The sequence below is a fragment of the Poecilia reticulata genome, chromosome 12 (assembly GCF_904066995.2).
Source record: "Poecilia reticulata chromosome 12, P_reticulata-male-v2, whole genome shotgun sequence".
In the NCBI taxonomy this organism is placed as follows: Eukaryota; Metazoa; Chordata; class Actinopteri; order Cyprinodontiformes; family Poeciliidae; genus Poecilia; species Poecilia reticulata.
The window spans coordinates 21,858,648-21,883,462 of NC_088841.1; the positions used below are offsets into that span (position 1 = coordinate 21,858,648).

Consider the following 24,815-nt stretch of genomic DNA (forward strand, 5'->3'; position numbering starts at 1 on the left):
GCTTTCCTTCTATTTTGGCATTTTCCCCTTATCCTATTTCTCTCAGGTAAATGAATGTATGTTCTCTGTGTTGTTTTTGCAGTTTCCTGATGTCATTTTCATACTTTGTTTTGGTTTTGATTAAACTCTGCGTCGAACACCGATTGCTGCTTTTTCTGTGGTTTCACTTCTGCCCGCATGGGATTCTGGGAGATCTTGGGATCTCGAGAAGGTCTTTTCAAAAATATATCTTAATTCTTCTCGATAATTACCCACAACGTTTATGTTTGTTTTGTATAATTTTTTTTTTCTTGTAGTCTAACAACAACAGCAAATAAGCTCTCAGGCAAGCATCGATTCATGTATTTGGATTTCCAGAGCTATCCGTCTCGAGGCGACCCGCACTGGGAAGCCGACCCCGTGTTAAGAACCGCTGCTCTAGACACTCCGGTTCAACAGGTGGCGGTGTGAAGAGGAATGCCCCTCCCTCCATTCCTGCTCCAGCCATGTCAGCTACTGGTCAGTTAGTTTTCAGTTGGTACCCCAGTCCTGCACTCTGAAGTAAATCTAATTCGGCTTTCTGATTTAATTTCCCTTCAGTAATAACTTACTTGAGTCAGAAAAAAGTCCTCAGAAGATCACTTCAACCCCCCCCCCCCCTCACGAGAAAAACCAGAGCTCATAAATCCTTCAGTTTTTGTTCAACCGTTATTTTTCTGGTCAGTTTGTTGTAAAGGATACTTTTGCTTCGTTAAACAGGAAGGTTCAGCGTCAAGACTTCCTAAAGTAGAAGTCGGCCGCCACAAAACAAAGAGAGGCTACTCCAGGTTGGCTTTGTTTATGTGAGACTGATTTATGCCGATACGTACTTGGCTTTGAGGGGTTTTTGTCGTTTTAATCTGCTAGTTAGTAGCACTTTATGAAAACCAGCTAGCCAAGTGAGCTAGCGAGTGTTGCTGTAACGTTGCTATAGGTTATCGCTGTTTTTTCTTTGTGGGAACAAAGCGCTTAAAAAAAATGTCCCCAACAGTTACCAGCATTCAATAAAGTATATTTTGTACTATGTCGACAACATCCAGAGGTGTTTGTTGCTTTAAACGAGTTTACCGTTTCAGTAAATGTTGGTTAAACTCTTCTTTGAACTTGCTCGATAAAACTAGAATACTTAGACTAAGATTTATTTATTTATTTTATTTACGTGTTGTTTTTTTTGTATCGGCCATCATTTTTCGGTGTTTTACAGGCTATTGTAATGACAGCCCTTCACTAAATATCATCCCATAAAGCTGAGCATTTTAAAACAGTGATTTTTCCATGATGGCCCAAATTGTCAAGTTTAGAGCACTTTCAGGGTTCAAAATAACTTTCTTAAATAAAAAGGAATAATATGTTTCTTAAGGTTTTTTTCTGCTTAGTAAGACCTAGCATTTTAATGATTACATAAATCTGTTCTATTAAATTTCCCAATTTTTTCCTTGTTTTTGTACGATTATGTAAGCTAATTTATTGAGCTAATTCCATTAAATGAAAGCTAGTCTTAAGAATACACAAATTTGTTAAACCGACTGAAATATTTCAAGTATTTATTTCAGTTAATTTAGGCTATTGTGGTATAAAGCTGTTATAACAAACATACAAAAGATGAACAAAAAGAGTAGAGGCAAGCTTAACAATGCCTCTACAATTCCCATGGCGTTGCTCGAAGTGCACAGTTGTAACCGTTTGCTGTTTGACTGACAGGTTGTGTGGCATGAAAACTATGCATGAAGCAGGCTGCCGTTCCCTCGGAGTCTCCACTGAGCTGAAAGGCACACGCTACCTGGCTAAAACGAGATAACGGCGAACCCTGTTTCACCTGCATCATGTCCTCCAACGCTGAGCCAGATCCCAAAATGCTCTTGAATCCTCCTCCTCCGGAGGTGACCGATCCCAACAAGCCTGGCCGACGGACCAACCAGCTGCAGTACATGGAGAAAGTGGTGGTGAAAGCTCTGTGGCGGCACCAGTTCGCTTGGCCGTTCTACCAGCCTGTTGATGCAGTCAGTCTCGGTCTACCAGTGAGTAATCTGTTTAGTTTTTTTTGAGGGGATGGGGGTTTACCTTATATTATTGCCAGATAAGAACTGCGCTGCATTGTCAGTCATACCTGGACAGACTGTCTCTTACATCCAAACTCACCTCCTATTTCAACAGGACTATCACAAGATCATAACGTCTCCCATGGACTTGGGTACCATCAAGAAACGCCTGGAGAACAACTACTATTGGAGTTCAAGCGAATGCCTGCAGGACTTCAACACCATGTTTACCAATTGTTACATATATAACAAGGTTAGGAGCTTCTTGGTTTAAAGAAGGTAAAGTCCTGGATATGTAAGTCCTAACAGAGATTTCCCCATCCTCCTGTGCAGCCTACCGATGACATCGTGCTGATGGCTCTCGCCTTGGAGAAGATTTTCTTGCAAAAAGTTTCCCAGATGCCTCAGAAAGAGGAGAAGATTGTCTCTCATGCAGGCAAAGTGAGAGGCAGAAAAAGCATCCCAACAGGTAACGTAGTCGCCTCTGCAAACGGCTGACGTGAGGTGAGACGTACAGCGCATTGAAAAACAATTTATGCTCAAATTTTGTCACATTATAATCATAAACGTCACTTTATTTTATTGGGGTTTTTACGTGGGAGACTGTTGGGGAATTTTCTGTTAAATAATTGATAAGATTCAAATACTTTGTCTTTGAGAGTTTTAATTAAGGCCTTGAGAGCTCTGTCTGCCTGTTGGCACCAACACCAGTATGTGTTGACTTGAAAACACCTCTTTCTCTCCCCTCACACACTCAAGATGACCTGTACATTCCAAGAGCTGGTGCATGACTCCGTCTTGCACCTATCTGTTGATGTCCAGCTTACACTCTGCTCTATTTTTACCTAATCATTAACCGTTACATGCATATAAGAAAATACAGAATCTAAAGTAAAATTTCTAGATTTCCACCCTTTTGAAAGCAGATAAAATGTATCATTCTTTCACACAAGACTTTCACAATACGTCTAAGACATCGTCCAGTCAGGATGTGACTCAAACTGACAGCAGGTCTTCCTCCTTTCAGGAAAAACCAGAATCAAAACAAACAAACCTGAGATCTCAAACGACTAAAACTGTTTAATCTTCTAAACATGAATCAAACATCCTTTCCACATGTGAACAGTCCGACACACAAAGACAAACAATCAGAATTTACAGCCAGTGCATATTTCCCCACCATCAAAAACAAAACAAAAAAAATTCAGCCTATCCTCATATTGTCTTTTCTTAAATTGTAAATATCAAATCTAACTGAAGCTTTGGGATTTTTAGGAACATTTCCAATAATCTCACTTTAATCATGTTTTTTTCCCCCAAAAAAAAATATTTGCAGAAGAGTCAGGAGCAACGTTCCCTCTAAGCTGCGCGCTTGCACAATCCCGCACTGCTCGCACAGTCTCAGCGCACAATAAAATCTATGCAGCGCATAAAATTAGATCCAACGTAAACTGGAAATTGAGCCCGAACATCAGTTTTGACAGGCTAACTCGGGTGAGCCTGTGACTCACAACGATAGGTTCACTTATGCTACGCAGCCAATCATCGCATACTATTGTATATACGCGCCTTGCCCATATGCGTTGTGGTTCCCAGTAGATTTGAGTTGAGACGCAGCCCCGGCTCCACACGAGTTAACAGGGAAGGACATCGACGATTAATCTATGTCGCTGAACATAACATTAATACCCTCCAGGCTACTTGTTAACAAGCTTAACGTGCTGTATTGTTATTAGCTAGTCACCTTTTAGCTAACATTATCCAACAGTTTTACTCAACTCAGTCGGTTAGTTTGGGGGAAAACTGTGCAAAGTTCTTTGCGTTTTGCAGCCATGATTCTAACACACCTACGTAGCCCTGCTCTGCTGCACAGATGTAAACCCAGCACTCAGCCATAGACATTAATACTATTGATATACTTGATTGATATACTATTGATGTCTATGGTCTCAGTGTTCATGTTGCGTTTGAATGCTGCTCGGAAAAACAGGTTACGACGTATTATCAACCGATTAAACAGTTTTAACTGCTGAAAAAAGTGACAGAGGGCACAGATGTGGGAAGTACAGAAGCCGTATCAAATTAATATAGGAATATCAGACAGTTGTTACAGGAATTTACACTGTATCACAAGCTACAACACATTTCATTGTGCAGAATGTGAATGTTTTAATGTGAACAAAAAGTTATGTCTGAAAGGTGTAATGTTTCATTTCTCACCATGGCCAAAGCAGGACTCTTACATATACTATGCATCACATGATCAGCAATATTTTAGTTTTTTCATTTCAAGTGGGCAAATCACATATATTAAAAGCAAACGAATGGAAGTTGCTGCTGTAATTTGATTCTTTTAATAAGCCATGTAACTTGCTTTGATCCTAGATTTATAACAGATATAATACTGTTATAATACATCAGCTGGGCCATTGTGCGCACACCTGATGTTGCTCACAGTGGTCCTCAGTGTGCTCAGGGAGCTTGTGTATACGCCCAGACGCATGAAAAATTAGAGGGAACATTGGTCAGGGGTCACACAAGATAATACAAAAATTATTAGTGCCACTTCAATAAACAGTTTCTGTCATTAGATGCCTTTTTTTGTCTACTTGCACTACATTTGTGTTGGTCTGTATTGTTTGACACAATCTGAATATTTCAAGAGGGGTGAATATTCTTTGCTGCTCCTTTCAGAAAAAGGGATGAAACCTGAAGGCATGGGCCGAACAACCACTCCTACCAAGAGTGACTTTGAAGCAAAGGACGTTCCAAACACAGAACATGGAGGACTGAGGGAACAGCTGAAGTACTGCAGCAACATCCTGAAGGAGATGCTGTCCAAAAAACATTACGCCTACGCCTGGCCGTTCTACATGCCTGTAGACGCCAACGCTCTGGGGATTCACGATTACCACGACATCATCAAATACCCAATGGATCTCGGCAGTGTGAAAGTAGACCTACTTTTTTTTTTTTTTTACCTTTTTGTGGATTGAAGTGTGTCCTCGGCATCACTTCAAAGATTTCTGTTCACCTGCAGAAAAAGATGGATGGAGGAGAGTACCAGGACGCGCAGCAGTTTGCTGCAGATATCCGCTTAATCTTTTCCAATTGCTACAAGTACAACCCCTCCCATCACTCTGTGGTCGGCATGGCCAGAAAGCTTCAGGTGTGTTGCAAATTCTGATACTGTATTATTTTTTTTAGTAATTCTCTTCATTTCATGCTTGCTTATGGATGCTTGAAGGGAGTGTTCGAACAGAGGTTTGCCAAGATGCCAGACGAGCAAGTGGGGGTCACCGCTCCTAGCTGCACCATCAGCAGTCCGGCTGCTTTGGACAGATCCGAGTCGACAGTGGAGGACTCCGCCCGGTTTGCCGAGGCACGGAAACAGGTGGATTTCATCTGAAAGAAATAAATAATTGTTTTTCATTAAATCAAAGATGTCCCAATAGATGATCACCTGACAAAACTACGAGATTTACAGTAGATTTGAGAGATGACGCTGTGGAAAAACTGTGCTTTTGTTGTCCGACAAACCGATTCTGTGTTGTTTTGGATTGTTTTATTTACAATGTGAATGAATTTATAATGCCGAGACGTTTGAAGCAGAAAGCTGCCCAGAGTGTCGTCCACTGAACATATTCATGAAAACCCACCTGGACGACGGACATTTTATCAGTCTACTTTCTGCACTAAAATACACTTAAATCAACGGTTAGATTTTTTTGTTTCAATTTAATATCAGTGCAATAAAATGTATATTTCTTAAGGCTCATCTTCTCCAAGGGTGCTAATGAACGGAAGGTGCTGTTTGTAACATAAATATTGACGTGTTAACGGTGTTGCCTTCCCTTGCAGACGTGCCCCAGAGCCATTTTCACACCTGCACTTAAATGTTCTAGAGATGTTCCTGATTGGTGAAATATGTGTCAACAAATTTCCACAACGTCCGCTTTGGACGCCTGGAAGACATTTTTTGTTTGAGCTGAATGTCTGGAATATCAGCGGGTGAGATGGCAGATCTCGCAGAGTGTTTACTGCAGATCAAAATGGCTGCTTCAATCTTCTTTCTGCTCTCCTGATTCGTTGAACTCTGCTTGCTTTTTGCCAGGAAGGAGCTGAAGTAAAATCATCTGTAACCTAACGTGTCGAGAGAGATTTCCTCAGTGTATTTTTTTGTGTTGTGTTCTGCCATTCCACCACATTTCTAGAGTGTTCCTAGCAGAAAATGTCTAAATCAAAACCTGCCAGAACATCCTCTAGAACTCTGGTGTTCATGTGTGAAATCGGCTGCATTTCTTTCTTCGCTACCTTGTTTTCAACATCTTTGGCTTCTTGGTGCTTTTAATCGTTTTGGAGCTTTATTAGAAAGGCTTCACCACATAAAAATAATGTTCTGGTGTTTTTTCTGCCTAGCTAAAGACGGTTGACGGACAACATGCAGCCGTTTCTCAAACCCCAAAACCGCGGAAGGAGAATGACCAGAAACAACATGGCGGGGACGTACCTAAAAGTGCTTCAAACCCTACAGTTAGGTATGATTATTGACTTACTGCTGTTTCTATACATTAAACACAAGTTTACTCTTACTTTCTCTAATTTCAGGAATCCATTGAAAGAAAACAAAGATTGGGATTTGAGAGAGAAAGCTTTGCCGGCTATACACGAGGAAAGATGGGATTCGGACAATAAGGCCTTGCCGATGACGTATGAGGAAAAACATCAGCTGAGCCTCGACATCAACCGCCTGCCTGGCTTGAAGCTGGCCCATGTGGTCGAAATCCTCCAAGCGTCGGAGCCCACCATGTGCACCACCAACCTGGACGAGATTGAGATCGACTTTGAGTTACTGAAGCCGTCCACTCTGCGGGAGCTCCAGCGATACGTCAGATCCTGCCTGTTCAAGAAATTCAAAAAATATCAAAGTAAGCAAAGCATGTTGGCACAAAGCTGTCCTTGGATAATTTGATAATAAGATTTTGATGGTGCTTCGTTTCCTTTACGTTCTCCAGAGAAGACCAGCAAAAGTGCCTCTCAGTCCGTCAGCACAAGCAGCAGTTTGTCAGATTCTGCCTCCACCACCTCCAGTTCAGAAGACACTGACTCATAATCTTTGTTCTCTATTTATATCTTGCTCTGAGGACCAAAAGTTGTTACATGTTAAACAGGGTTCTTTTTTTATCTGTTTCTGTATATATTTTAATTGTTGAAAATAAACCTTTCTACCTTTTTTATCCAGTGTTTTTTCTAATGTCTAACGTCTTAAACGTTTCCAAGAATTGTTTTATGGTGTTCTTTTTAACATTTATTCAATAAACAATAAGATCATAAAATGTTGCTGTCATAATTTTAGCCTGTTGTTGAATAAGATGATGCTTTAGAGTGGCCATAACAAATTCCTTGTACTTATTTTTTGTGATTTCTATGTTGTTGGAACATCCTGCACAATGAGAACAACCCAAAACACAACAGTAACTCCACAGAGGACCGGCTGAGAATCAAGAGTCTAACCCAGATCTCTTTGAGTAAGTTCAACTCGGTAGTTTATTTCCCAGAGTATGAAAACAGGTTTGACTTCAAAATCTGTGTCTTAACACAGGAGTTTCCCTTTTTGAATTGAAATACTGAAATACATGACATTTTCTGTAATTTACCAAGTTCCATTGATTGGATTTCAGATCTGTTCTACATGAACCTAACAACGGGCAGCTTATGCCTGTAGAATCTAATAACGCCATCTTTTTCCACCGTCTGTGAGTGGTTAGACTGTGACAAAAAGCTGCACTGAATTACACATTAGCCGTGCTTCCAAGAGGCCGAGCCAACTGCTCGGCACAAACTGGCACAGTCCAGGCCTAACAGCTGGTCCTGCCACCAGTTTCTGCTCCACTGGATCGCGTACTTTGAAGTGCTCCATATCTGCAGTTGGGGAGTTTTAGAGAGGAAAGGCGCTGGCTGAGAGAAGACTGAGCAATTCAGGAGTCTGCCAGCAGGGGGCTATCACGGATCAGCTTAGAGCAGGGGTCACCAACTCCAGTCCTCCAGGGCTACCATCCTGCAACTTTTAGATTCACCTCTGCTCCAAAATGTCTGAATTTCCTCACCAGCATTCATTCCTCAATGCAATAGGCTGGAAATGAGCAGTTTATTTGATCCAGGTGTGTTTGAGCAGAGACACATCTAACAGTTGCAGGTCGGTAGCCCTCGAGGACTGGAGTTGGTGACCCCTGGCTTAGAGGTTGCTTCACTTTGTGAGATTTGAAATAAGAGGAAGTTTGGTTGTGACTGCGTATCCAATGCATTTCTTACATTTTTGCTTACATAAAATATTACATCTAGAGTTAAACGATTAAGACAACTGTTAAATGAAACTTTAGTTTTGTGGGGGGGAAAACCTGCTGTCCTGACTGCATGCTGCAGCATGATTCACTCTCTGTGACCCGCATTCCCGTCATGCCGTATGGAAACTGCCATCCTGCAGCGCACACCGGCCTCAGGTCACGATCCATCGGTTCCACACCTCTAATGACAACAGGTCACTTCTCCCATTGCTGGCCCCGCTGCCACGCGTCCAGCTCCGCATATGGTGCACAGGATTGACCGCTTTGATTAACTGGTGTCTGCTTTTCTTTTAACGCCCCATCCGAAACCAGCAGGGAAGCAAATGAAAACACAGTTACTGTGGGCTTTCTGTCAATGCTTCTCTGGATCGAGAGAGCGAAATCCAGATGAGCACACTTCTGTTTGGTGCTCGGTTCATACTAATATGGCATCTTAATTGAAAATTAGCTGATACTGTTCTCTGGGAAGCCAGAGCCTCTTCTGCTCAATTTGTTTGAGGCTTTATGGTGCTTATTAATCTGTTCTAAAGCCATTACTTATGGTTGGAGGTTTTGCTGAACTGGTTGATTTTTAAAGACTCGTGTCAGATGCACAGAGCATGCTCAATTCAGGAAGCTGCCAAGGAAGCAAAGAGTGACACTGAACCTGCAGCTCTGGGCTGAATCAGGAGCAGATAGGCATGAGTACATTTATCTATCTATTTATTTGTTGCGGTATTTTTTTTATCTGTTGTAGTTTATTCCATCTTCATTCGTTGCTTATTTTATATTTATACTTGTATTTAATCGCTATTTGTTTGTTGGCTTGTTTATGCTATGCAGCATTTGTTTTATGCATTCATTTATTCATTTAATTAAGTATTAATTTATGTTTAGTTTTTTGTTTTTTACTTCATTCTTTTGTTCTTTGTATCTGCCCTTTGCTTCTTTCTGTTTATGACTCCTTTAGTCCTTCACTGCATGCCACTTGTTCGGGTCCATCACTCACTCCGGACCACTTCCTCCAGTGACAGTGTAATAAAACTCCTAATCATGCGGCCATGGGGCATGGATGAAACCAAACAAGCCTTGGTTTCATCCATGCTCCAGGGCCCCCTCCTCCCCAACTTCCTTGTATTTTCCTGATATAATTTGGCCTTGGTGCGTCTGTCTTGAGAAGATTTAGATTGTTTACTTTTAATAGAAACTGTTGAGAGCAGCATATTGCCATAATTGCTTTAGAACCACAGTCTGGTGCTGCTGAAAGCCACAAAATTCCTTGGAAATAGCTGCAAGTTGATTCTCTGTCTCTTCCTCTGACACTGATTCCCTGTCAGCATAGCAACACAGCTAGCAGTGAACAAGCCGCCCTGCACGGAGGCTTAAAAGCCACGTTTTAGGCTCACAGGACGAGAAAAAGCCCTTAAAGGTTAAGTGATCTCCGTGGCCACACTCAAGGAGTATTTATACATCACAGATTTCACTGTGCAAAGGCCATCCTTTTATGCAACTCCCTCGTCTTCATGAGAATAGCACTGCATATTGAAGCTCGCAGAGTTAAATGTCTTGCTGTGATATAATGAGGTGCATTAAAACACAGCCTCGGCTCTCATTAACAGTCATTTTCTGTGCTGATATCAGGGCCTGTTAAATGTCAGGGCTGTTGGAAGTTCAGGGAAGCCTTCGCTAAAAGGTTGTAACATCAGGGAAACCACAAAGAAGGACATTTTCCAAAGCTTTCATTTCACATTTAGCTCCTAGCAAGTGTTCATGCGTCCTCGACTTCACATTTTCCTCAAGTTAGACGAATGTATCTTCATAAAATTTTATCCACCAGACCAGCACAAAGTAGGAAAGAAGGCTTAAGTAGGAAGTGGAAGAATAAAATGATTTAATTCAAATCAACTTCAAAAATACTGTATTGATCCCAAATAGAAATTACATGTGGCTCATGTTAACTCAAAATTCTTCAAAAAGCTATTGTAGATGGTGATGGCTGTTTACAGGAAGGGTCTGCTTTTTACTTCCTTTACCCAAAGTTTGTGTTGCTCAATCACATAAACTATCAAATAGATAAATATTTGTGGTTAACAAAATGTAAAAAAAAAATCAAGGGAGATGAATCATCTAAAACAGATATGCTTGGTCATGTGTGTGGAGAAAAGCCAGCTTTGTTTTGAGCCGGAAGATAAATTGGCCAAAAATGTTCCGTCCCAGTGGGAATCCTGGAGCTGGGGAGGCGCAGCGATGAGTGAGCAGAGAGCGTAATGAGACATGACAAAAGCCATTTAACCATGAACAGGTAGCATACTGATGTTAGTGGCAATTAAGTGTTTAATTGACCAGTTGTGATTGTTTGATTTACAAAAATGACATTTCGGCAGAAACAAACAAAAAAAAAAAAACGACCTCAACGATCGGAGCAGGAGTGAGATATTTGGAAAGAAAAGCTATAGCAAAAAGCTGTCGACTCTGCTGAATCACAGCAGGCATCGGCTGTGTCCGTAATAGATTTTAGAGAGAATAAAGAAGAGGGCATAGATTTTTCTCTTTTTTTTTTGTAAAGTATGGCAGACATAAACAACATATTGACCTGCCAGCTGAAAACCGGCGTGGGGAAACTTAAGCTTGCATGAGCTGATATTTGGAACACTTTAGAGGCAGCAGGTGTAAGTTTTAAATACCAGCAGCACTGGCATTCAATCGCCTCCTGAACTAAAATCCAATAACTCTTCTTGTTTTGGCTCCACTAACACTACAGGGGTAAAAAAAAAAACAGTCTAGCTCTTTTAAACATTTCGTGCTGCAATATCTGTTTACTCTCTGTGTTTAAAAACAACACTGATGGAAGATTGGGTGGATTTTTCTCACATTTAGCCCGAGGAGAAATTGGTTTTCATCAGCTTGAAATATCTGACTGAGTGATCAGTTGTCTGCTATCAAATACTCAGTTCGGATTAAGAATTTCACAAAGCAGTTTCTAAATAACAAAAAATGTCCACCAATATTATAAAAAGAGGGAATTATAATTTAAACTGAATATTATTAGACCTTCTGGCAGAGTTAAAATATAAACTCTGGCATTTTTTTGTGTGCTGACTTAATTTTTCATCTTTAGGTCCAAAAATATTTACTTCAGTTTTGTTTCTGTTCTGCTGAAGAAAGTTATGGCACATCAAGGCCTTGATCTGGTCTGTGCACCTGCTCGGTGTTTGAATGGTTCATGGTCACCTGGTCACATTGTAACGTAGAGCTGTGTATCATCTGCATATGGCATATTTTAGTAGTTATAATGAGAGCTGACGGGAGCACGTAGATATTAAAGAAGAAGGACCCAAAGATGGAGCCTTGGGGTGCCTCATATGCAGTTTTTGCTTTGATTAATAAAAGTTAATTATTGACAGAACACTTTTCCCACATATAATCTGACATATGTTGTACAGATTGACTGAAAATCAAACAAATGTCAGAAGAGGGAAGAAAACTACATAAGTCTGTTCAGTTGTTGTTATCAACCTTGAGTTCACATCTACCGTTGATTGTAGTAAACCCGATTAACCTGAAACCTGGATGGATTTTGGTGACATGTCCACACTTACAATAGATACTGTCCCCCAGTAAAGGTGGAGAAATGCCGTTGTGTAAACAGTAAGTTGGAAGAACATGATCCTATGTTCAGTCGTTTTTTAATACAAGTTTGCATGTGATGCCTCTGATCTGTGTGTGCTCATGCTTCCTCTAAAATATGATCGGAAAGAGGCTATAGACATTATAAAAACTGGACAGTTTGACAAATTTACTGAAAGGACAACATGGCAATGACCAGGCAGACTACTATGAGGCTGACAGCAATGCTAAAGGAATTGCAGGAATTTCCAACAATGACCAGTTTTGTTCTACATGTGACAACAGTCTCCTCGGCTTTCCATGTATCCAGGGCTGTGAAATAAATGCCTGCTGAAAACCTGAAGGTAAAGAGGGATTTTATTTTTCAGAATGATCGTGAGTCCAAACGTGATCTACAATCCGAATTCATTTTAGAAGGATGACATGAGTGAAGAAGAACAAATAAAGTTTTGCCATGACTGAGCCAGAGTCTAGAAACAAATTCAACTGAAAATCTGTTAGGGTTACATGAAGATGGCTGTCGGCATGTAATGTCTTCACTTCTGATGGATTCGGAGAGAGTTTGCAAGACAGAGCGGGGAGATATTACCAAGAAGAGATGGAGCGCTGCTAGACTGCAACCGATTCAGACTGAATGCTAAAATCAAATGGTGCTTTAGCAAAGTAGTGGTTGAAAGGTGTGCATGATTCTGTAAGGTTATTGCTTTTTATTTATTTTTCCTTCAAACCGATTTTTGGTTGTCATGGACACTGACCCCAGGATGCCACTTTTTACTGCAAGGAGATTTTTTAACATAAAATGGAAATCACTGGACATGCACCTGTCTGGACTAATTGATAGTGTTTAAAAATAAAAGACTTTTATTTGAGAGAAAACATTCACGCTTGGTTGAAATGACAAAGAACCGGGTGGGAGAAAGTGCTATGAGGAGGCTGGTGACTTCTCTTTTTATGAAACTGACGTTTTTGATATATGGATGAAAACAAAAACACTTCCTAAGCCTTTGCATGTTAGCTAGAAAGGTGGAAATAAAGATAGATTTTTCCAGCATCACTGAGTCCAAGCATACACCCAAATCAACAAAAAGAAATGGCTTCATGAAAGGAAAATTGCAGTTTTGGAATAACCTCCCAATCTGTTCGGGTAGAACTTTTTAAAGACAAGATGTCCGTGCGCATAGACTCCTACCAAGCAGTAAAAGCTGAAGTTAATCCAAAAGCTTTACAAATAATGAGTTGTACAGGCCGAAACTGGACTATTACTTTGATTTCTCCATTCAGCATATCTTTGTTTTTTTTCTGTTAAATAAATGTTTTCTAAATAGTTAATTAAGTTTGTACTTATATAATGTTTCACTTCACCATTTATTTATAATCAGTGTAGGGTGAAGAACACACAAAATCTTAATTGAACGCCTGCAGTTTGCACATTATCCATCAGGGGGCGATAGAAAACTCTCACTTTCCGACTTCCAAAACACTGAAACTCCCATCTCTCTGTTTTTGTGTGTGTGTGTGTATGGAGTATGGATCCACTTTGGGAAAGTCGGGACACACTGTCCGTGTTGTAAGTTCGTAGGAGATACCACCGGGAAGCTGCGAGCTCACTTCATCTCCCGGGTTTGGAACGTATCCGGAACGGGGTACAGCGGGTCAAATGTGAGCAGTGGGTTGCAGTTGGGACCGCAGAAACATCTCGTTGGCAAAAGAAACCAGTGAGAGGGAGAAGAAGCGCGTGAGGAAAGGGAGCGGAAGAGAACAGCGGCTGTAAATCTGTACCGCGGTGTTTTGGCGCGTGCGCTTAGATTCGATACAAAGTACCAGAAACGTGACGTTTAAAGGAGGTGAATGTAAACACGAGCTCCTCTGTTTTTTGTTCCCGCTGGACATGTTTCCGCTCCTTGTGAGCGACGTGTAGGCTGTGGACTGAGCTGCTGTTATCTGCCTGCTCTCTCTCTCTGTGTCTTCACTTCTCTGCGTAATTTAATTTTTGTGCTAAAAAAAAAAATAATAATACTGAAAGTTGGCGTGTTTTTCTCCCTCCCTGCACGCTTAGTTGTGACGAAACGCAAAATGCAAATGCGGTAAGTGACACCGGGCTTTGTTCAGTATTAAACGAGACTTCACACCGCACACATTCTCTGCTGTTTGGATTATCTGACGAACCGCTGCATCCAGCTGTTCGCTTTTTTTTGTTTGGGAACTGGATTTTCTGAAATAAACTTTTTTTTTTTTGACTTTGAGAATGAAGAGAAGAAAATTCTCCTGAATTGTTTTGTCTCTTTAGCCTTCATGCTGGGACCACAGGAGAGCTGACATGCAGTGATACGAGCTCAGCGTCTTACTGCTGTTAACCTAAAGTTGTGACATCACATCGTTACTGAAGTAACAGTGAATGATCCAGACACCCAGAGCGCAACGGAAGCCGACCAGAGTGCCGAGAAACGCAGCTCTCCGCCGGCTGTGAAGCAGTTCCAGGGCTCGGTCAGTTTTGCCAGGAGAGTCTCCGGAGCAGAGATGGAGGAGTGGAGACAATGCGGGCGGTGGTTGATAGACTGCAAGGTCCTGCCCCCGAACCACCGGGTCGTGTGGCCCTCGGCGGTCGTGTTCGACTTGGCACAGGCGCTGCGGGACGGGGTGCTCCTGTGCCAGATGTTGCATAACCTCTCCCCCGGATCGGTGGATCTGAAGGAGATCAATTTCAGGCCCCAGATGTCACAGGTAAGTCTGTGCAAAACAAACTTCAAAGAGACGATGAGGGGGTTTGGTTTACGCCCCAGACTCTGTTCTTGATTGCACACACACACACACACACACACACACATTGCACTGCTCTATACACTGGTAAATCTACATAAATTAGAATATCACCCGAAAGTTAATAAAAGTGAAACTCGTTCCTTACACACATAGTGATATGTTTGAAGCCTTTAATTTAGTTACATTTGCTGATTATTGCAGGTAATCCAGCAATAACCTTAACACAAATGTTAGATCGTGGCCATGTTCTGGTATTCACAATTATTTGATTGAATGCTGAGTTGGCAGTCATCCAGCAGGCTGTCAGTGACACCATTCATGAAAGGCCATTAATAAGGAAGCTGGCTGTTGAGAGTGCAGTATTAATCTCCCTGTTGTAAAGTTTTAGTGGAAGGAAAAAGTCTGGTACAAAAAAAAGACGCACAAGCATGAATGATAATTGGAGCTTTTTCACCCACAGTGTTTCCTTTCACTAAGCTGTTCAGTGTTTTTGGGACACAGCACTGTGCAAACACCTAGCTTCTTTAGCCATAGTCTTTTAAGGATTTGACATACCTCTCTGGGTTTGTGTATGGAAGCCACTTGGAGTTTGTGAATAAGCAATGTGTGTCCATAGCACAACATTTCTGTATGAATTATATATATATATATATATATATATATATATATATATATATATATATACTATTGTTCTTCTATAATATTGGCTTGTTTCCATTAGCTTTAAGCAGTAATTATCAAGCTGAATAGCAATAAATGCTTAAAATAAATATCAGATGGTTTTGATTCTCACCTGGCCAAACATCCACTGAGGTGATCTGTCATTTGCTTTGGATGGCTTCCTGTCAGAGCAAGCCCACATCTCGGTTGTTGCAGAACTGCGGTCTAACACTAGATCACCTCTGTAGGTGTGGGCCTTGCTTTGTGTTTGCAGCGGCGGTTTTATCACAAACGCAATCATGCAAACCTCCTGCCGAGGTCTGAGCGCTTCATCGCCGTTCACCTGTCTGCCAGAAATGTTGCCTCGTCAGCGAAATGATCTTGCAGTTTTGCTGCGACTTCAGCATCTTCTCATCTGCTTCGAAGGATGTTAACTCAACTTTATCAGTCAAGCCAGTTGTGCAAGTGGGAAAAGATATGTTGTTTAAAAAGAGGAAGTAACAGATTTTATTTGTTTAATCATTTACACTGAGATGTGGAAGTGGTTGCAGCTTTGCCACCCTATTTAGGCAGTTATGAGGAATAGAAACAGGATTTATTATTTTGCAAGCATTTTAAGGCCGCTTAGCATTTTATATAAAGAAAATAAATATAACAGCTTCTATTCTTACTCGTATATTAGTATACCAATGCAGAAGTGTTTTTTTTTTACTTCATTTCTATTTTTGTTTACAATAAGTCTGAGGAACCGTAGCAAAGTTTTACTGAAATAAAAGCTTTTCCTGAATACAATGTCAAAATGTTGCTTTATAATTTGCCTATTTAATAAGCAGTAAATTTTAATAATAAGGAATATAAGTATCTTTTTTTTTGTCCAACTGTGGGAACATTTAGGTGTAGCAACAGAAAAACAGTAAACAGAAAAAATAACAGTAAGAAACAATACTGCTTACTTCAAAATTACAATGTTACAATATCTTTGCATTGATAGCAGCAACAGACTACTAGAAATTTTTTTTAAAGATTGCACTGCTAGCAGCAGAGATATAAACACTTATTGAGTTTGAGTTTATTGGGAGCTGGGAAGGTTATAAAGTGTATATGCTGATGGAGGGGAGGATATGGGATAAAGCTACTTTCTGCACCTCAGATGCAGCAATCTGTCACTGAAGGAGCTCTCAGGTTTTGCAACAACTTCATGCATGGGAAGGCAGACATTTTTCAAGACACTATGCTCTTCATCTCTATTTCTACACAGGACAATTCTTTTCAATTCTAATTCATTTGAATTATTTTCATTTGGGGAAACTTTTTTTTTATACCTTATATGTGCCATATGCATGAACGATGTCTGTATGAAGATGTAAAGCTTTTTATGGATGATTCTGTAGAGTGACCTTAGACCACAATACGCAAACATGTCCCTGCAAAGGAGAACTTGGGAAGAGCAGGCATCCTGATATATAATTAGACTAAGATTACACTTGAGCCGACGTGGTTTTATGATTACATTGACGTGCCTCCGTTTGTCTAGAGCTTCCCATTCACTTAATCTTGTTTATGCTTCCAACATCAATATGAGGAAGCATTTGGTTCCTCAGGAAGTTAACACGGCCGCAGCAGTAGAGTGAAAAGTGCTCTGTGGAAAATGTTTCATTCTGCTTTCATTCACTCCCCAATCTGACGCGAGTGCCAGTGGTCAGCTGAATGTTGAGTCATCTTTGTGAGGGTTGGCTGGAATTCTGAATTAAAAATTGCCAGCTTGGAGAAAATAGTTGCAATTATTCCCGTTCTTATGCTACAGAGGGAGTCGAAACGGCCATCATTCGAGAGCGGCGGGTGTTTGACGGCGTGTTTGTCAAATATTCTCGGCACACCTTCGCTGACCTGCTTCTGTCACAGCAATGTGTGAATATGTGTCACATGAGTATGTCTGCGTTGCACCAGAGTTCACCCGCTCCCCCCTTTGCATAATAAAAAGAAAACCAAAATGTGTATTTCCGGTCACTCGGTTTAGTATAATGAATGTTCAAGAACTGTAACAGTTTGATACTTTGATTTATACGATTGAAACGTCAAGGATTCAAAAGACTAATTGAACGTCTCGCATCTTTTGTGACTTCAGATGAGAATACACTCTGAATCCAGGGCTGTAGGTTGGAAAAGTGGCACTTTTCTGCCTGTGCTCTGAGGCAAACGGTAGTCCTCACTTATCAGCTCCAGAAGCTATGGACGTCCATGATTACAAGGCGAAGGAGAGCTCTGGATGGCATCCTTTGATCCACCCACTAATTGCCCTCCCGGTCCTTCTGAGAAAATCTGCAGCGAGGGTGGAAGAGGTGTCCTTAGTGACAAATTGGGTTAAACAAAACCCTGGCAGGAGAACGGTAGTTTGTGATTTATGATAAGGAAAAGGTCAGAGAGTGTGTGTGTGTGTGTTCTGACACTTGGAAGCACACAACCTGAGTGGCTTAACCAAATGAGAAGGATGTGAAGCAGAGGGGACATCTGTCTTGCTTATAGCTTCTTCTGTGAAAGTTTTGTCAGGCTTGTAGCTCTCCATAGTTGATTCAAGTTTGGGGAATATGCAAACAAATGTTTAAAGAAAAAAAATGAATTAAGTGGCAATTTTCAACATGAAGAGAGGGACGATGTTGGCAAACCGCCTCCCAGTTGAGACATTTAAAAGCACAGTCTATCTGTATTTGCGCAAAGACTTCTTATCTAGTTTTATGACTCTTATGGACATGCACAGAGATTAAACATTAACAAACTGAAACAATTTCCTTAACTTTTCCCATTTCTTGTTAGTCATTTACATTAATAATGCTGGCAGGTGTCTGTAGTTGGCTGGAATGCTTAATTCTCTCACAAATTTTATAAGACATTTGTAAAAGACCCACTTTCTATCTGTGGTTTGTTAAAAACGCAACAGAAAACGACCGAGCTGGTATACAAACACGATCTGGTTCCCAGTGCGAAACCTGCGTGTCAGGCAGAAGCACAACAACAAGCATTACCAGTGGTCCAATTAATTCTATTAAAATCTATATTCTGAAGGACTGCAGAGTTACTTATCAAATGTGTGCAGGGAGTGGGAGGAGATTAAGATGTTTTTATGTTTTTATCTGTGCAGACAGGAGTTTAGCTGACCCTCATTTATATAGCCCAATAAATCCTTCATTGTGCTCTCATCGTTTATTCATCTTCACCTCAAGGTTGTAAACAGAAACCTAATGAGCACTGGTGTTTGCAGACTCTCAGCAGCTCAAATTGTATGAGCCGATAGTGCAGCCCCTCAAGCTGTGTCTGGGAGACGAGAGAGGGCTTTGCTCTCTGTAGCTTTTTTGTGTTTTGCTGTATTGTTTTTTTTTTTTTTTCCACCTCTCTTTCTTTGATATATATATATTTTCTTTCTTCCCCGACCCTGTCAGCGAGGTTACTGTGAATGCCTTTGGGATGACTGAAGCAGATATGCATGTAGTACCATGCTTTTGTTTTCAGTGTGCTTGTTACGTTTGGAATTGCATGCGTGAGTGAGAAATGTTCCAGTACCTGTGTTGTGGCTGCATGCCAAGCCAATCGAGCTCTCTTGAATCCTCCCAGTTCTCCGCGGGGCTCCAGATCCCACACAGCGCCTGCTGCTTCCAATCACTGCAATCCAGGTTCTTTCTTTCTTGTCTTGCTCCCACCTGACAGATTAGCTGATGACAGCAAGTAGCAAGAGCTGATTTGAAATCGACCATTACACGCTCGCCTGGCAAACCAGGCTTTTCAAAGGAAATTCTTATCATTATAGCAAATAGGATACGGTTTTATTTGTTTTGTTTTTTTAGGCAGTAAATCAAATTTTAGAAAATTAAAAAAATAACCCACAGCCCATCTATAAAAACTCAGCCTTTTCAGACCACATTCTCAAAACTTGTTCCTGTGAGCTAGTCGTGTAGGACGACAGAAGAAAGTAAACGACCACCGTTATCCGAATCTGTTCTCTACAGTCATGGCTCTGCATGAGAAGATAAAAATCTATAGCTTTTGATTCAGTTCTAAAACACGACTTCGCAACAAGATATAAAAACCCCATTGTGCGTCTGCAAAATAAACAGCCTGCTGCAGGTTTGCTACCAAGGCAGATTGTCTGGCTAAGCATCCGCTTGTTGGCTACCAATGCCAGGAAATAAGTAAGGCTGTAGATATTAGCTTCTGCAGAACTGCTATGACAGTTTCTACTTTTGCATGAATTTGTGTTAAAGTATATTTTGTGTTCAAACTATTAAAATGGATGTAAGTTATGTATTCACAAATGTAGGCTATTTGCTGTTTGCTTGATGACGAATAAAAATAATGGCTAACAAAAACTCACTGCTGCTTGTCCCTCACAAAGTTGTGAAAGTGGCTGTTTTTTGGGGGGGGGTTTTCTCACCTGCCATAATATTGGACTGTTTTTGTGTAGATAATTGAAGCTGATCTCTTTATCCTTGTTTTCTTGATAAGACTCATTTATCGTCTTGTCTGGATTCTGTTTGAGGTTACGAGCGGATGTACCTCAAACATGGCCATTAAAAGCCACGCTGCGGCTTTTAATGGCCGTCGTTCAGCGAGATGAGCTGGAAATCCCAGAGAGCGACACTGAAATCTCAGACTAAATCCATTTCATCCTCTCCTAATCAGTCCTTTGATCGCAGCGTACTCTGAATATTCTCTCTAGGTCGAATTTATAACCCTGAAAAACCACATTTGATCTCCGCTGGGCAAGAAGTGAGATCAGAACAAAGTATATCAGGAGAATAAATCCAGCTTGTTCTCACATTTTGGTTTGCGACTAGAGAAAAACGGAGGATGGCAGTGGCTAAATTGCCCAGCCGCCCCCCAGCCTCCCCTAGGGGTAATTTAATCTCAGCGTTGGGTCTACTGTTGACCCGTGACCCCAGTGCTCACCGGAAGCAGGTAATACTGTTAATGGAGCTCATTAGAGATCCGCACTGGTTTGAACAGCTGGGGTAGTGCAGCTGAAAGCTAATGGGATTGACAATAAGGGAATGAGTCCCAGCACAGGGTTGTCTAACCTTTTTATGAAGTGATCCTGCTCTTAAGGTCACAGGAATCTTTGAAAGAGAGTTTCTGTTGCTGTTTTTCGTGGCTTCAGTGACACTTTCCATCCTCAGCTAGCCATTTCTTCGGGAGATAAAAGTAGCTTTGTTGCTGTTCCAATTATGAAACGGCAAACAAATTTAGGTTTGGCGTTAAAAAAAAATCAAGCTTTTCATTTCTTAATATCAGAGTTTGTGATTTAGATTGTAAGACGAGCCTCAGTTTGACACCAACAGAAGCTACAGGAATTTATTATTCAGCCATAAATCATTGACGTATGTGGCTGTAGGGCTTTAACCACATGTTTGAGCTCTGTGCTGCAACTCTCTTTAACCCTCTCTTAACTTTTTCCCTTTTGCAAAGGAAAATCCGGCTGACGAAACTGTAAAATTACAAAATGGCACAAATGCAACATTTTCTGCATGCCTGTGAGTACTATATGTTTCTGATCTGCTTTTTTAATATCATGGAATAAATTGTCTTCTGTATTTAACCAGGAATTCTGAAGACCAGGGTTTCACGCTTAAAGTTTTACATTAATCTCAATATGTATGAAGAAAATGAAACTGAGAGCACACATCGATGTTTTCTGAGACATGATTATAGTTTCTGGATAACAAGTCATGTAGTGATGCCTGCAGCACCTGATGGGCAGTTTGAAGCTTGAACCTTGAGAGAACCAACTGAGTGGTGAGTGATGTCATGTGCATAAAGGCACACCTTTAAGGTCCTCCTTTTAAATTGGTCAGATAATGAGACGAACATTTTATTATGTCTATAATGTCACTATTTTAATGCTCTGCTACAAGTCAGAGTCGCCTTTATACGGTGATAGGATGTAATGCCAGGAACATAAATCTGATATAGAACAATGGTTGTAAAATGCGCTGATTATTTCTGCAACCATTAAACATAGCATGCCATTATTGAGTCTGGGAAGGACCACATCAACCACTGACAAGCTGCAGAAGTCAGTGTTCAGTTTCACTTATTTAGGGCGAAAGCCTATTGTCAGGATGTGGCTTTGATATAAACGTGCTTCTGTGTCAACATGACCTAAAACCACACATTGTAACGTAGAAACAAGAGGAAAACACTGAGCAGAGGAGGGCTTTACATCCCTGCGTCCAACCGCTTCTTTTTAAGTTAGTGCAATTTTATTTAATCCAGATGAGACTCATCCTCTTAAAGTTAATCTGCGCGTCAGCCGTACAAATCAGACATTTGAATAGTGTTAATATATCTAAAGGGACGCCTGGAGGGACATGCTGAAAAGTGTACATCTGTATCTGTGATACGACGCTGCAGCTGCGCTTTGTGTGTCAGGATTTATTTAAAACGTCTTGGTAGTTTAAAGATTTCATAATGTCATGTAGTCAATCATTTTGGAGCGTCTGAAGAAAAAACAGACGAAAGCATCACACACCCTCTACCGTGCTTAATAATTAGCATGATGTAATTGGCATTTGTGTATGTTATAAGGTAAAGTATAAGCTTTTGTTTCACTGTTATAGATATTTATTTTATTTTATTTATATATATATATATATATATATATATATATATATATATATAAAATTTGTCGCTGAAAGATGGACACAAATTAAAGGTTAAAGTTCTCTAAAACATTTGGAGTGTGAGATTTTGCTACAAAACAAGACAACCCTGTTTAACATGGTGCTAACATTTCAACAGCTCAATGCTTTTATTAGATGTACAAACAAAATTACCCCATGCTTCTCATTATCTGTCTGCGTAATATATTTTTTATGTGCCATGCGATGCACTCTGAGGTGTAAGAGAAAAATATTTCCTTTTAGATTAAGATGTTTGTGGAGCAGGGAGTGTTGCGTCTCTTTTCTTTATCACTTTCATTATTAAGATAGCATCTGGTGCTATACCATATGCTCTGATAAGAATAAATCAATGCGAAGCTGTAAAAGTTCCCATTCTGCAGGAAGAATGCAGAACAGCATTAGTGGAGACTCAAATGGTAAAACGGTTAAGTAGCTGTTGTCCGTATTTATGAAGTGCAAATGGGTTCTCACACCTACAGTTTTGTGAAAGATGAAACTGGAAGTAAAGTTTGAATTATTGGATCGGAATATTTCAGTGTCAAATGCTGTAATCTTTAAATTCTATTAGCTGCTAAAATTGGACAATATTTTAATCATTAAACTCAATTTATGTCGGATGATAACTAATACACCAGAAAATGAAATCATTTTGTTAAAGGAAAGCTGGGAGAGCTGGTAAATCGCTCCATGTTGTCATTAATATTCTGCAAACCTATGTGCACTGGTCTAACCCTGGAAATGTGCTGCTTAATTTTCCTAAAAAAAATGCTTATTAGGTCTAATATGTTACCTTGCAAATGTGTTCATACATTTTCAAGCTTTCTTTCAGTCAAACTTCAATGTGTTGAACAAAACTGAAAAAGGTTATTATTATTATTATTATTATTTTATTATAAAGAAGTCCAGCTTCCTGCAGGAAGTTGTTTTGTAAAATCAAAAGGATTTACAGTTAAGTATATTTTTCAGCTCTAATTAAACATAAGGACCTCTTTATCCCCCCAGCGAGCAAAAAATAATCCTGCCAGACTTTGAGATTATACTCAGTTCTCCACACACCAATGAAATAATGGCTAAAAGTCCCCAAAGAGTAGAAAGCTGACTGGAAGAATTAAAGGAGTGTAGAAACTTTGATGGTGGTATCTGGGAACATAAAACTGTGTTTTACTGCTAACGAGGCTCAAACATTGCAGAAGAACACATATGTAAAGAGAATTTGCTTAGCGTTTGGTCAGTGATTCATATTTTCTTTCTTTTTCCTCTCTATTTTTTAACCTTAATAACTTGAACATATCCTCCTTACTCATTTGATCTGTTTAACAGTGGTGATGGTGTTTCTGCATCGTGATGCACATTGTAAAAATGCTGGACAGGCTGTGCATGAGTCAGCCAGTCTGTTCTGAAAAACCAGAGCCACTTATTTCATCAATCGCATTTAAAAACTCTGCTCCACCTAAAGCTTGTGGTACATTAATGTCCATCTTTCTTCTGTTTGCGTTCCTCGGGGACGGCTTATTGTCTGAGATGTGAGTGCTTATGTGTTTTATACGGGGAACTCCAAGCTGACTTAATCCTTTGATTGAGAGGGATAATTCAAGTGATGTCATGTTGAGGCAGATTAAAGCTAAACCTCCAACTTCAGTGCATTTTATTGGAGTAACGACCAGTGGATCTCTGGTGTTCATGCGATTTAGGGACCACAACCATCCGAGTTTAGCTAAAATCTGCAAATGTTTAGACTACCTCTAAAAATGCACATAATTGCCTTTTTTAATAGTTAAAACTCTAACAATGCCTTAAAAATGCATCAACTTGCATTTTCAGCTACAATCTTCCATATCTCTGCTTTTAGAGGTACAGCCAATCAGCACCAAGAAAAATAAATGGTGTATGTCAAGTAGCTTTGTTTTAACTTCCCAAGCTGCATGTTCTTTCAAATGCTTCCAGTTTTCATCGACTCAATGAATACTGAACCTTAGTGGGGGTTCACTGTAAACACAAAGTGAATAAAATCTAAAATGGCAATATATAATATACGTTGGGACAAATAAGACTGGCTTTTTTTCTTGCCTTTCTTCCATAAAGGTCAGACTTGTGGAATTTGTGGACTATCTCTGACAGAACATCTGTATTCGTATAGAGATGAACCTCCACACAGGTAGACTCTCGTCTACTTATTAGATGTCTTTTGAAGGCAACTAGTTGCATAATAGTTTATTTATGGATATCACATTAAAAGGGGCTAATACACACACGCACACAACTTTTCAGATTTGGTACCATTTCTTGTTTTCCAATACTCTTCACAGTTATTGAGCTCATCAAATCAAAAATAATTCTCATTAATGTATTCCGTTACCTTATGAACCTGTGGGGAACGTGCCAGTTAGAGGGGAAACTGACCCTCCTTGGCGACATGCAGCCAGCTCCGAGGATCACCGAACCTTATGGACACCGTCTGATTTATAAAGTGGCTCCATCTGCATAGTGGCTGTTGAGGGGGTTCATTTGCATGGGCATGCAGCGGAATGGCGCCTGAATGCTTCCGGTGCCAGCCACGCTTCGCTGGGCACCGTCACTCCGCGGAGAAACGGGAGAGGAGAGGCCACAGTACTTCCCCCTGTCAGAGCGAGACAGATGGCTGAATCTTCCTCCTGTAGTTCTTTCTCAATCATAGGAAATCAAAACGGTTTGAAGTATGCCGTGTGATTTTATTTTATTTT

At 40.4% G+C, this 24,815-nt stretch overlaps 2 protein-coding genes across 15 annotated transcripts in view; both read left to right on the plus strand.

The window, feature by feature from the left end:
* Window positions 1-274: 274 nt before the first annotated feature.
* On the plus strand, window positions 275-7,294 carry LOC103474007 (bromodomain-containing protein 3). Of its 3 annotated transcripts, XM_081613765.1 has the most exons (11): window positions 276-498; window positions 739-806; window positions 1,720-2,036; window positions 2,173-2,310; window positions 2,391-2,526; window positions 4,752-5,011; window positions 5,098-5,226; window positions 5,305-5,451; window positions 6,477-6,595; window positions 6,666-6,985; window positions 7,073-7,294. In XM_081613765.1, exons 3-11 carry the CDS (start codon window positions 1,842-1,844, stop codon window positions 7,168-7,170), a joined length of 1,542 nt encoding a protein of 513 aa, XP_081469891.1. In that variant the 5' UTR covers window positions 276-498; window positions 739-806; window positions 1,720-1,841; the 3' UTR covers window positions 7,171-7,294. The 3 variants fall into 3 exon arrangements, with proteins under 3 accessions (XP_081469892.1, XP_081469891.1, XP_081469890.1); XM_081613766.1 differs by lacking the exon at window positions 739-806 and having other exon boundaries at window positions 275-498; XM_081613764.1 differs by lacking the exon at window positions 276-498 and having other exon boundaries at window positions 505-806.
* Window positions 7,295-13,505: 6,211 nt separating this feature from the next.
* Window positions 13,506-24,815, plus strand: part of vav2 (vav 2 guanine nucleotide exchange factor) — a 195,262-nt gene continuing 183,952 nt past the window's right edge. For 7 of the 12 annotated variants that reach the window (XM_081613751.1, XM_081613754.1, XM_081613759.1 and 4 more), the window contains exon 1: window positions 13,506-14,728. In XM_081613751.1, coding sequence (XP_081469877.1) covers window positions 14,525-14,728 — 204 coding nt within the window. In that variant the 5' untranslated portion in view covers window positions 13,506-14,524. The remainder of the gene's footprint in view (window positions 14,729-24,815) is intronic. The other 5 variants (XM_081613757.1, XM_081613758.1, XM_081613761.1 and 2 more) reach the window with 2 other exon arrangements.

Coding starts and splice junctions, on each gene's coding strand:
- LOC103474007 (XM_081613766.1), top strand. CDS start 1,842: ATGTCCTCCAACGCTGAGCCAGATCCCAAAATGCTCTTGAATCCTCCT. Junction 2,037..2,172: donor CAGTCAGTCTCGGTCTACCA/GTGAGTAATCTG, acceptor CTATTTCAACAG/GACTATCACAAGATCATAAC. Junction 5,452..6,476: donor TTGCCGAGGCACGGAAACAG/GTGGATTTCATC, acceptor TTTTCTGCCTAG/CTAAAGACGGTTGACGGACA.